The sequence below is a fragment of the Sinocyclocheilus rhinocerous genome, unplaced genomic scaffold (assembly GCF_001515625.1).
Source record: "Sinocyclocheilus rhinocerous isolate Xijiao unplaced genomic scaffold, SAMN03320098_v1.1 scaffold919, whole genome shotgun sequence".
In the NCBI taxonomy this organism is placed as follows: Eukaryota; Metazoa; Chordata; class Actinopteri; order Cypriniformes; family Cyprinidae; genus Sinocyclocheilus; species Sinocyclocheilus rhinocerous.
Window position 1 is genome coordinate 1,162,332 of NW_015637585.1, and position 12,448 is coordinate 1,174,779.

General features: G+C 37.8%; 1 protein-coding gene across 1 annotated transcript in view; it reads left to right on the forward strand.

Annotated features, from left to right (window-relative positions):
• LOC107749105 (neuropilin-1a-like) overlaps window positions 1-8,812 on the forward strand; it is a 27,707-nt gene extending 18,895 nt beyond the window's left edge. Inside the window, exons 8-17 of the mRNA XM_016564169.1 lie at window positions 354-498; window positions 862-1,193; window positions 2,322-2,466; window positions 2,617-2,784; window positions 3,975-4,019; window positions 5,136-5,282; window positions 5,446-5,795; window positions 5,873-5,969; window positions 6,626-6,670; window positions 7,681-8,812. Coding sequence (XP_016419655.1) covers window positions 354-498; window positions 862-1,193; window positions 2,322-2,466; window positions 2,617-2,784; window positions 3,975-4,019; window positions 5,136-5,282; window positions 5,446-5,795; window positions 5,873-5,969; window positions 6,626-6,670; window positions 7,681-7,949 — 1,743 coding nt within the window. The 3' untranslated portion in view covers window positions 7,950-8,812. The remainder of the gene's footprint in view (window positions 1-353; window positions 499-861; window positions 1,194-2,321; window positions 2,467-2,616; window positions 2,785-3,974; window positions 4,020-5,135; window positions 5,283-5,445; window positions 5,796-5,872; window positions 5,970-6,625; window positions 6,671-7,680) is intronic.
• The last annotated feature ends 3,636 nt before the right edge of the window (window positions 8,813-12,448 follow it).

Consider the following 12,448-nt stretch of genomic DNA (forward strand, 5'->3'; position numbering starts at 1 on the left):
TACATCAATGGAAAGCTTATTTATTCAGCTTTCAGATGATGTATAAATCTCCATTTCGAAAAATTGACCCTTATGACTGGTTTTGTGGTCCAGGGTCACATATATAGTTTATATAGTTGCATATATATATATATATATATATAATTAAAAAAAAAAATTATAATTGTTAACACTCTTATTAGTATTACTTACATTTTTTACATTTATCTTTTTGTTATTTGTGTAGATTATTTGACAACAATGTGTGTAAAACAGTCATGCCAATAAAACAATTTTAAAGTTGAACACTGGTAAGGAAAAACAGTGGAAAAGGGGGAGGAATATGATACATGTGTCATTTCTCTTTTTCTCAGGTGTTTCATGGAAACCAAAATCCCACAGATGAGGTACGTGCTAGGCTGTCCAAACCTACCCTGACCCGTTACCTACGTATTCGACCTCTGTCCTGGGAACAAGGCATCTGCATGCGTTTCGAGGTGTACGGATGTAAAATATCAGGTATCTCATCCCACACACACACACACACACACACACTCATAGCAGAGGTTTTTTGTAGTGAGATTCAGCCTTGACATCACTAAGAAATCCCAGCAGGTGTTGCTGTGGTTTGCAGCACTGAGTCACTTTCAATTCCCCCAGATTCGCTCACTTCGTGTGTGATCATTAGAGAATGACTCCCCTCTCTATTCACTGACACCTAATACTGACATCAAGAGGTCCCATCTGCATGTGTGTGTGTTTATTTTAATAAATTCTCACCATTTCTGACAGGTAGAAGTAGCCTCTATGTCTCTTTCCTGTGGTTCAGAATATTGGTGCTCCTTTCATTAGAATAGCTCATATTCTCTCTCCTTCTCTCAGATGCTCCATGCTCCAGTATGCTAGGGATGGTTTCGGGTCAGATTTCGGACTCTCAGATCACAGTGTGGCCGTCGGCAGAGAGGGGCTGGCTCCCAGAGCAGGCCCGGCTCCTAACCGGCCGAACGGGCTGGGTGGTTGCTCACCAGCAGAATGTCGGAAAGAACCAGTCACTGGAGCTGGATCTGGGGGCCCAGCGGATGGTATCGGGTCTCATCCTGCAAGGAGGGAAATACAGAGACGTGAATATTTTCATCAGACGCTTCAGAGTTACATACAGTACAAATGGAACGGACTGGAGCCACATACTAGAGGAGAACAGCAACAAAGTGAAGGTACTGCATGTGTAAAAGCCTGTTCACACAAAGAATGATATCTATAATGATAACTATAATTATATTAGCGCCCACACCAACGGATGGTAACATTCTGTTTGCTACAACCACTCACTGTATATATGTTGTCCGCCACTTTAATTGCTCAAGCTCTTCAAAGTCAAGTGGATTCTGATTGGCTGTTCATGTTTTCATCATTAATCAACTGAAAAAAAAAAGAAAGTGTTGTTAGTTTTTCTGTGTCATTAACATTATAGCTGTGGTCTGGACTTCCCTATTCTCATGGAATTGGAATGATTAGTAAAACGCTGTAATTTATATAGTTATTGTTATAGTTAAGGGTCGTTGACACCAAGGACAATAACTATAATGATAGCTATTCTATAAAGTTTTAGTAATTGTTCTAATTTTACAAGAATAGGGAAATCCAGACAGCTATAACAATAAAATTGTCCAGCTTATGAACAATAAAAACATTCTATGGAAGCCCGTTTCCGCCACTGAATAAAAAAAAAAAAAAAGGTAATTGTGTCTTTTTATCTCACAATTATGACTTTTTTTCTCAGAATTGTGTGATATAAACTTGCAGTTGCGTGTTAGATAGTCAGTATTGCGTGACATAAACCCACAATTGCGAGAAAAACTCTTTTTGTGAGTTTGTCTCACAATTCTGAGAAAAAAAGTGAATTGCGAGATAATTTCTGACTTTCTGACTTTATAACTCGCAATTGCGAGTTTAAATCTCACAATTCTGAGAAAACATTTCAGAATTGCAAGATGTAAACTCGCAATTGTGAGAAAAAAGTCAGAATTGTGAGATAAAAAGTCACAATTACCTTTTTTTATTTTTTATTCAGTGGCCGGAAACAGGGTTCCATAGAATGCACATAACTTTAAAGAGATAGAGTATTTCAAGCAGCAGAAGAACATGCCTGCATCGCGTATTTAATGTCAACGTCATTGTCGTCTATTTGTTTGAATGCTAATAATAGTAAACGTTAGAGTTATCGTTATAGTTATCTTCATAGTTATTGTTCTTGGTGTGAATGAAATGCAGTTTTTTTTCATCTGTTTAAGCAGACAGACACAAAATGTTCTAAAGAAAATTTAATTTTTTCGCATATCCAGGTGTTTATGGGTAATCAGAACCATGACACACCGGAAGTATGTACTTTTGATCCAGTGCTCATGCGTTTGCTGCGTATCTACCCTGAGCGTGGCTCTCCTGAAGGCATGGGGTTAAGGCTGGAGGTTTTAGGATGTGACCTGCAAGGTGAGTGACAACCAAAGCAACCAATCACAGACCTTAGAGGAATCTCGTCCTATACCAAATTAACAAGATTGTTGAAATGGTGTATAATTTGTGAAAGCTTCCTTTACTTTAAATAACTTGCCTGTCTAAACATCCTTGATCTCTTTTCAGAGCCCACAACGCCTCTTCCCCTCACCACCACCATGGAAACTACAGTAGCTACCGTCACCAGCGCTCCAGGGAATATTCCAACAACCACCATTATTCCAACAACAGTGGAGAATTGTGATGATGAGGGTAACTGCCGCAGCGAAGCAGTGACAGACTATGACACAACAGGTTAGACACACACACATGCATTCACATCATTGACATCTATGAGCTAATTATGTTGATTAAACCATAACACTACCTCATCTCCTTAGAGAAACCTTATGGTATTTTTAGATTTTAATTAAGACATTATTTACTCACTTTATTATGCTGTTTTCATAATAGGGACTGTTGGGAGGTCCCAATAATGTTGGTAATTTCAGGTTTTACTATCTCTGTGGGACATTTAAGTCCCCACAAAGAAAGCAAAACCTCACATACACAAACATCCACACAGAGACAGACTATGACCCAAAAGGTTACAAATACAAACACCCACACAGTGAAGCACAGACCAACTATGACCCAGCAGGTTACATACGCTTAGCAAAACAGCAGCATGCTACGACCCATAGGTTACACACAAACAACGTCTTAAACTGTGACCTATCAGATTACACAAACACACAAATACACGTTTATCATTTCAACACACTGCAGAATGAAGACAATGGGTCTCATTCACTAATAATTGTGTGGAATATTTTGTATTTATACGCACATATGCACTTCTCACTAAAAATGTCCAGCTAATTAAAATCACGTGTGTAGGCACATGATTTGTTCTTAACCTCATTCTAATTTTAATGAATTTTGGAGTATTCTAAATGAGCAGATGTGTGTCCAAGGTTAGTCATTTGCATAATCACACCTAAATCATCTCCATATAAGGGCTTTCTGCATAACCTTTCTTTTCCAGCCTTTTGTCGCTCTCTGCAAACATATGACATGCTCCTTAAAACACTTTCTCACCTCTGAGAAACGCAGCAAATATCCTCAAGCAAAACCATCCTCAAAACCTGCGCAAACGTATGAAACCTCTTTAAAACAAATCCACATTACAGAGCTCTCATTAGCCAGATGTGTCAATAAACCTCACAGTTTGAGCTGTAATGCATCTTTTCTTACTCTTTCACTGTATATGATTAAATGTATTTAAGATGAAATGTCTGTGTATAAGATTTCATCTTAACATGATTATAAGGCCACCCAGAGTATGTTATTTTTGCGTGTGGTTTCAGTTGTTCCTACGTTTAGTGAATGACACAAAGTGACTCAACATGAACCAAATATAAACATACAGAACATGCGAATGAAATTTAACTAGTCTGTATTTCATTAACTCTATAGCACTTTCTGCATTTTGTTTTCCTTAGAAACTGCAGTGGCAGAGCCATTTATGGAGATGGAAGCAGTACCTGGTGAGAAACTACACACACACACACAAAATAGACAATTATCTGTAGTGGCAATAACAATTTGGAGTGTTGCTGTTGTCTTAAAAAAAAAAGTGGTCCACCCTCAATGGGTACTCTCTTTAGTGGCTGAATGTAATTCCTACAGAATCACATTACGGGAAGCATACATGTACTTGATTAGCCTGACAGAAATGAGGAACAAAATCCTCAGTCTCTCTTTGGGGTTTTCCATTTCGAGAGCAAAGAAAATCTCTACTGCCACCAAGTGTTGTGCTGCATAATTACATGCTATAATCTCCAGCTGTTTAACTTTGTAAAAGCCTTATGCAAAAATTCAAACATTGCAGAGTCTGATACTTCTGACTGTCACCTTCATGATGTCTAAATAATAACAAAACAGCATAAATGCATGCATAGCAAGAAAATTCCTTCACAATAAAACACTTAAAACATCAACAGCACAGAAACACATCGGTTGCGAAAAGTTTATGGTTTCTAAAAACCGCCTCATGCGGTTTACTTGTTTTTCTTGTTTTAAGCATTAACTTATAACAATAGATTTTGTTTTACAGATTTATACTTAGAACAAAAAAAAATTGCTAATGGCATGAGAAAAATATTGAATTCAATACTTAATTGAAGATATATTTTCTGAAATCTCTGAATTTTGCTTCTCTTTTAAATGTGTCTTGTTTTAAGGATGCTTAGATGTTTATGAAACAACAACACAGAAACACATTGGATGTGAAAAGCTCCTAAAAACTACCTAGATCATGAGATTTACTGGAGTCATTGGAGAATGTGATATCTAGATACAGTGCTGTGCAATTGGCCACTGGTTATTGGTGATTTAGCAGATTTCGCTGCAGTATCTGTTGGCAGATACAGGCTTGCTTAATGCACTTCACTCCCCTTTGTGGTTTGAACCTTCAACCTTTTGAATACCTGCCAAGAGCTTTGACTAATAAGCTACCAGCAGTCCAAAAAGGATAGAGGGTGTTCAATAGCATACTGCATTAACTGTAGCTTACTTGAACATCTTTAGTTGGTTTGAATGGAAAGTAAATTCGGTGCGAAGAACTGTAAAGTTGATTTAGCTTTGTTTGTGCTCCTGTTTAGCATATATCTGGTTTGCCTGTGACTTTGGCTGGGCTGATAACCCCTCCTACTGTGGATGGAGTCAAGATGGAGGTGAAGGAGCTGAATGGCATATAAATAACAACAGCAAACACACTGATCACAAACTGCCTAATCTGGACCACACAGGTAAGAATAATTGACTCTTAGATTTTTCTTAGACTCTTAGATTTAGATTTATAAATTCCTAAATGCACTTGTTTATCTCAAAACTAATTTGATTTTAAAGTATAGGGCAGCATATTGAGATAAAATGCTGAAGTGATGCTAAAGCTCCTCCCTTCTGTTTCAGGGATGCCTCACAACTTCATTTACGCAGCTTCTAACACAAACGCGAGGATAGAGATTGAGAGAAAGACAGAAACGGAGACAGATGAAGAACTGGCGAGAAAAGGAAGGGTGGCGAGACTGGCCAGTTTGCCGGTCACAGCCCCGGACTCAGACCTGTGCATGTCTTTCTGGTACCACTTCACTGAGAAACACACGGGAACTCTGAACATCAAGCAGAAGATAGAGCGATTAGAGGTGGCGGAGGAGGAGAGAGAGGACAATGAGCTTCTGATCCGCTCTGTGAATGGCCAGATGAAAAGCAGATGGAGGGAAGGAAGAGTTCTGATTCCCAGTGCGGACACTCCTTATCAGGTACTGATGGCCACTTTATGAGCCGAACATCCTGATTCCAACATGATACTAACTCTTTTTCTGTATGTGCATGATAGGTGATCCTCGAGGCTCAAGTGGATCCTACAGAGTCTGGTTACATCTCACTGGATGATATAAAGATACTGGATGAAGTGGATCCTGAAGAGTGCAAGGGTATGTTTGACCACGCCCCTTTATTTTAGCCCCTCCTTCTTTCTTTCTGTTTGTTTATTAGCAGATTCTCTCACCAGCCAAAAACCTTCATTAATATGCATCATCAAACATCTGCATCCCTTATATTAAAAATCGAATGATAGTAATAATCCAGCCACGATAATTGACCACAACAGTAACCACCCATCTTAAAGGGATAGTCTATCCAAAAATAAAAATTCATACTGTTCCAAACCTGTATGCATTTCTTTCTTCTGCGGAACATAAAATAAGATATTTTGAAGGATGTTGGTAATCAAACCGAGTTTACTGAAACTCAATAGGAACCAAAGCTGTTTGGTTCCTGACATTCTTCAAAAATATCTTCTTTTACGTTCCGCAAAAGGAAGAAAGTCATACAGGTTTGGAATGACATGAGGAGAATAAATGATACAATAATTATCATTTTTGGGTGAACTATCACTTTAATTCCAGATGTATTCATTTTTTTCCATAGGCTTTTTCTATAATAGCATTCTCACTCTTGAACCAAACCAATCAGCTCTGAGATAAATCACACCTTTTTAACATTTATATGTTAAAAATATCTCTACAAGGAATATGAATGTAATTTGAAAGGAGTTCATCTCCTTGATTAGTGTGCGTTTGCATTTCAGACCCAGATAATACAGAAGGTGATGAAGATGAAGTTGATGAGATCGGTAAGACCCACATTTTATTGGGAAAACATTATAATAAGACCTAATTTAATGCTTTATTGCACAGCTCTGTAAATTGTCATTTGTATTTTTGTCTTATTTTTAAGTGCAAATATTTTAAAATACACTTAAAAAAATTGGTGTAGAAAATGTTACTCTAATTTTTACTCAATTACAAAGAAGTAAATTTCACAAACAATTACAAAGAAGTGGCAAGTTACACAATTAAACATTATTTTTTTCCTTTTAAACTGAAATAGTATTTCCTTGTACAACAAACTCCAATAATCTGCTTTATTTGCAACTTTAAAAAATAATTTATTATTTACTTGATAAGCAAAATTGTATGAGATATTAAACCTAATGGCAAAGGTTTTCTTGTTTTAAGCATAACCGTAAAATTTGTTTTACTCATATATATTTTAAACAAGAAAAAAATTGCTAATGGCATTTAGGAAAAATATTTCATTTAATACTTAATTCAATATGTATTTTATATTTTTCTTCTCAATTAAATGTGTCATGGTTTAAGGATGATTAGATATTTTTAAAGGGTTATTTTGCTATAATGTCCAGTATATGACTGTATTTTGTGTGAAGTGACATGTGGCCAAGTATGGTTACCCATACTAGGAATTAGTGCTCTGCATTTAACCCATCCTAAGTGCGCACACACACAGCAGTGAACACACACACACACCGTGAACACACACCTGGAGCAGTGGGCAGCCATTTATGCTGCGGCACCCGGGGAGCAGTTGGGGGTTCGGTGCCTTGCTCAAGGGCACCTCAGTCGTGGTATTGAAGGTGGAAGAGAGCGCTGGTTATTCACTCCCCCCACCTACAATTCCTGCCGGACCGGAGACTCGAACTCGCAACCTTTGGGTTACGAGTCCGACTCTCTAACCATTAGGCCACGACTTCCCCCATTTGATCTCTTATATAATATAATTGAGCTTGCTTATGCAGGTCTCACAATCTCTCTGTTTCTGTCTGTCTTTCCCTCTCAATAGTGAACTGTGAGGGGACGGACAACACCCTGTGGAGTTTTGGACGCGGCTCCATGCTGAAGAGTTTAGACCCCATCCTGATCACCATCATCGTGATGAGCGCCGTGGGAGTCCTGCTGGGTGCCGTGTGCGGGGTGCTGTTCTACTGCGCATGCGCTCACACTACAAACAGGAACCTCTCCGCTCTGGAGAACTACAACTTTGAACTGGTGGATGGCGTCAAACTAAAAAAAGAAAAACTCAGTGCACAGAAATCTTACACAGAGGCATGAGGAATGCTGGACGAACCCAGGAAGCACTTGCTGGACAATATTGGAGGAACGTTCTTAGAACGTTGTTGCAACGTTTCTCAATGTCGAGACTGAGCGTTATTCTCAGGACGTGCAGAAAGAGAAACTGGCCTCTAGAGGGCGCCGTGTATAGATTGTACAGCCAGACGATGATTGTCTACTGTTTGTTTGTTCGTTTGTACATTTGTTGCTGGTGATGAGACCAAGACAAAACGATGTATCCTCTCACACAGTTGGATAGTTTTTTCGACAAGCCCCTTTTTCAGAGCTGTACAGAATTGGGTTTTCAGTGTTATTGTGCTCGTTTATGCTTGGAGATGTGTTTGTTCAGTTGGTAACTCACACTTCATTCCAGTGGTGCCTTTAAATGTGTTTTTGTTGCCTTTTTACACATGGGTTCCTCCTTAGACAGTCATTTGTTCTTGAGCACAAATACAGGCCAATACAGGTCAGAGGTCAATACATAATAATACATCTTAATATATCTCAACAGGACATGCGCATGATGTCTATCTCAATGTTAAGTAGTTAGATTATTTGGTCCATCTTCACTCAATATATATATTGTAAAACAACAGGTCAGAAGACATTTTGTTAGGGAAGCATTATAATATGACCCGATTTCATGATTTATTGATTTATTACACAGCTCTCTGCACTGCAGAAATTTTATTAGTATTTTTGTCTTATTTTCAAGTAAAAATGTTAAGATACTTGACAAGCAAAATTGTGTAAGATATTACAGTTTTTCTTGTTTTTAACTTAACCATCACTAAAATTGGTTTTACTCTTATATATTTAAAACAAGAAAAAATTGCTAATGGCATAAGAAAAGTATTTAATTTAATACTTAAAACAAGTTTTAATATTTTTATATTTTGCTTCTCAGTTAAAGGGGTCATATGATGCTACATGCACTTTTACAAGTTGTACTGAATTGTGTGTTGGCAGTGTGTGTAAACAACCACCCTATAATGATAAAAATCCACCCAGTGGTTTTTTGTTAATCTACTAAATTATTTATCCCTTTCTCAAATCGAGCCGATCTCAGACGCCTGTCTGTGTGATGTCACAAAAATAGGCCCCTCCCACGATAGTTTGATTGACAGTAGCGTTTCAGCACAGACTGGACTGGTGTCTTACCTTAGACCCGTCCTGAGTGCCGGAGCAGATGTAGACAAGAATGACTCCTAAGCGATTGAGGTGTTTTGTTGTTGGATGTAATAATGAACATAGCAGTCGTCATTTACTCCCGACATCTGAGCCGCTGAAGACGCAGTGGATTATGTTTATTTTTGTAGGGAATGCAACCCCGATCTACATAAATGCGTCTATGTTTGCGCGAATCATTCGTGATCCAGCTTCACCTACAGAAGAAGTGAGTGTAAGGTTTTTTTAATGAATCTTTGCAAATCGCCTTTCCTAACAATGTGCTAATTAGCAAGTTTCACGATGAATATGGCTAAAGTAAGCAGTCTCTCAAGAGAACAGCTCGGAAGAGAGGGGCGGGGTCAGCAGAGCTCATTGACATTTAAAGGAAAATGCTATAAAACTGCGTGCTCTGAAAAGAGCTGTTTTTGACAGGGTAAAAATTGTGTTTTTACACTACCAATGAGAATTTTTAACCAAACTATCTTAGACTTTTCATTAAGACTCTAAAGAATCATATCAACTTGTGGAAAATGGGCATCCTATGACCCCTTTAAATGTATCTTGTTTTAAGAATGTTTAGATATTTTGCTGGTAACAAGACAAAAATTCTCATGAATCAGGATTTTATTTTATTTTAAATGCACTTGGAATTCTGCAATCAAATATTTTAGTATAATTACATCTAAACTAAAAAATTACAGTCCTAATTCAGGGTCATGATACGGTTCAATACAGGTCAAAGGGTCAATGTTTAAATACATAATACATCTCATATATATCAATAGGACGTACGCATGACATCTTTCTCAATGTTAAGTAGCTAAAAAGAGATTCTACAACTTTATTTGGTCCATCCTGACTCTATATATTGTAAAACAACCGTTCAGATGACATTCTTTGAGACAGTGCTTTTTTAAACGATGGAATAGTAATGTGGAATTTTTTTCAGCTGTCAGTAAAGGTGTGTTGCCATGGTATCGAGTGACATCGTATTTCAGAATGACATCACAATGTCTGCAGACCATCTGTGAAAATAGTGTCTTCTAGGCTGGACCCCTCCTGATCAGGAGACGCTCACTCTGGGAACGTCTGGGAATCGAAGCGGAGACAAAGCAAATGAAGCATCTAAGAGCGCTAATGTGGAAGCATCTCCCCAAGGAAATTCATTGTATTTGAAGGATGTGAAAGGCACAAACTGATCCGTGCTCTTAAGCATTGAGAGGACAACCTAAGAGAGACAAGACAACAAGTGCTGACAAAGGCATCTGGGTCTGTTTCTTTTCAGCAGCTTGAAGGAGACGCCAGAAACTTTTCTCCCACTCAAATGAACCAACGTATGTCATTTTGCACTGAGAATTATATTTAATGAAAGATTTAGATAGTAATAAAAGTGTTAACTATTTTAAATTTTAAGCGAAATCCAACTGTCAGTGTAACAGCTCACTTTTTTAATGCTATTTAAAATGAAATGGTATTTTTCTTAATTGTAATAGTTGTTTTTGTGTCCTGAGGAACTGAATTAACACTCGACTGGATTTTCATCTCAGACTCTCACAAAAAAACTCAGTTTCACTTGATGTTATAAAGTCCAATCTGTCTGGTGACTGTTTTGTATTCACAGTTCTGTGATGAACAGAAGAAAAAAAAAGACTGAAGACTTATGTCTCATCTGCATCAACTAATTCAACCAATCACCTGTTTGCAACAGCAAATTTGACCAATCAGATTTATGAATTTCTCAACAACAACAACATTCCAAAGAGCAAAGTTAATAAAGTTTTTATAAATATTTTGTTTGAAATAACTGTCTTTTTATAGAGAAACTGTTATTTGTGTGTGTGTGTGTGTGTGTGTGTGTGTGTAAACAGTTAGGTCCATATATATTTGGACACAGGCACAATTTGTATTATTTTAGCTGTTGACCAAAACATATTCAAGTTACAGTTATATAATGAATATGGACTTAAAGTGCACACTCTGAGTTTAATTTGAGGGTATTCTCATCAAAATTGGAGGAAAGGTTAAGGAATTGCAGCTCTTTAATATGTACACAAGTGAAACAGACAATTGTTAGGCTTTAAAAACAAAACAGATCCATCAGAGAGATAGCAGGAACATTAGGAGTGGCCAAATCAACAGTTTGGTACATTCTGAGAAAAAAAGAAAGCACTGGTGAGCTCAGCAACATAAAAAGGCCTGGACGTCTACGGAGGACAACAGTGGTGATGATCGGAGGATCCTCTCCCTGGTAAAGAAAAACCCTTTCACAACATCCAGCAAAGTGAAGAACACTCTCCAGAAGGTAGGTATGTCACTGTCAATGTCTAGAGAAGTCAAGAGTAGACTTCACGAGAGCAAATACAGAGAGGGTTCACCACAAGGTGCAAACAAGGCCAGATTAGACTTTGCCAAAAAAACCTTCTAAAAAAGCCAGACCACTTCTGGAAAAGCATTCTTTGGACGGCTGAAATTAAGATCAACCTGTACCAGAATGACAGGAAGAAAAAAGTATGGAGAAGGCTTGGAACAGCTCATGATCCAAAGCATACAACATCATCTGTGAATCATGGTGGAGCAGTGTGATGGCATAAGCGTGCATTGCTTCCAGTGGCACTGGGTTACTGGTGTTTAGTGATGACGTGACAGAGGACAGAAGCAGCCGGAAGAATTCTGAAGTGTACAGGGACATACTCTCTGCCCAGATTCAGTCAAATGTAGCAAAGTTGACTGGACGGCGCTTCATAGTACAAATGGACAATTACCCAAAACATGCAGCAAAAGCAACCCAAAAGTTTTTGAAGGTAAAAAAGTGGATTATTCTGCAATGCGCAAGTCGATCGCTTGATCTCAACCCGATTGAGCTTGCATTTCACTTGCTGAAGACAAAACTAAAGGCCGAAAGACCCACAAACAAACAACAACTTAAGTCAGCTGCAGTAAAGGCCTGGCAAAGCATCACAAAGCAGGAAACCCAGACTCTGGTGATGTCCATGAGTTCCAGACTTAAGGCAGTCATCGCCTACAAAGGATTCTCAACAAAATATTAAAAATTAACATTGTATTTATGATTATATTTATTTGTCCAATTACATTTGATCCCCTGGAAAATGTGGGGCTATGTATAAAATGGTTGTAATTCCTAAGCATTTTATGTTATATTTTTGTTCAACCCCTTGAATTAAAGCTTAAAATATGCACTTCAATTTGGAACAATTAAAAAAAAATTCATTTTAATTCTATTCTGGTGGCATACAGAGCCAAAATTATGAAAATTGTGTCAGTGTCCAAAATATATGGACCTAACTGTATATAAATTTATCTTTATTTGT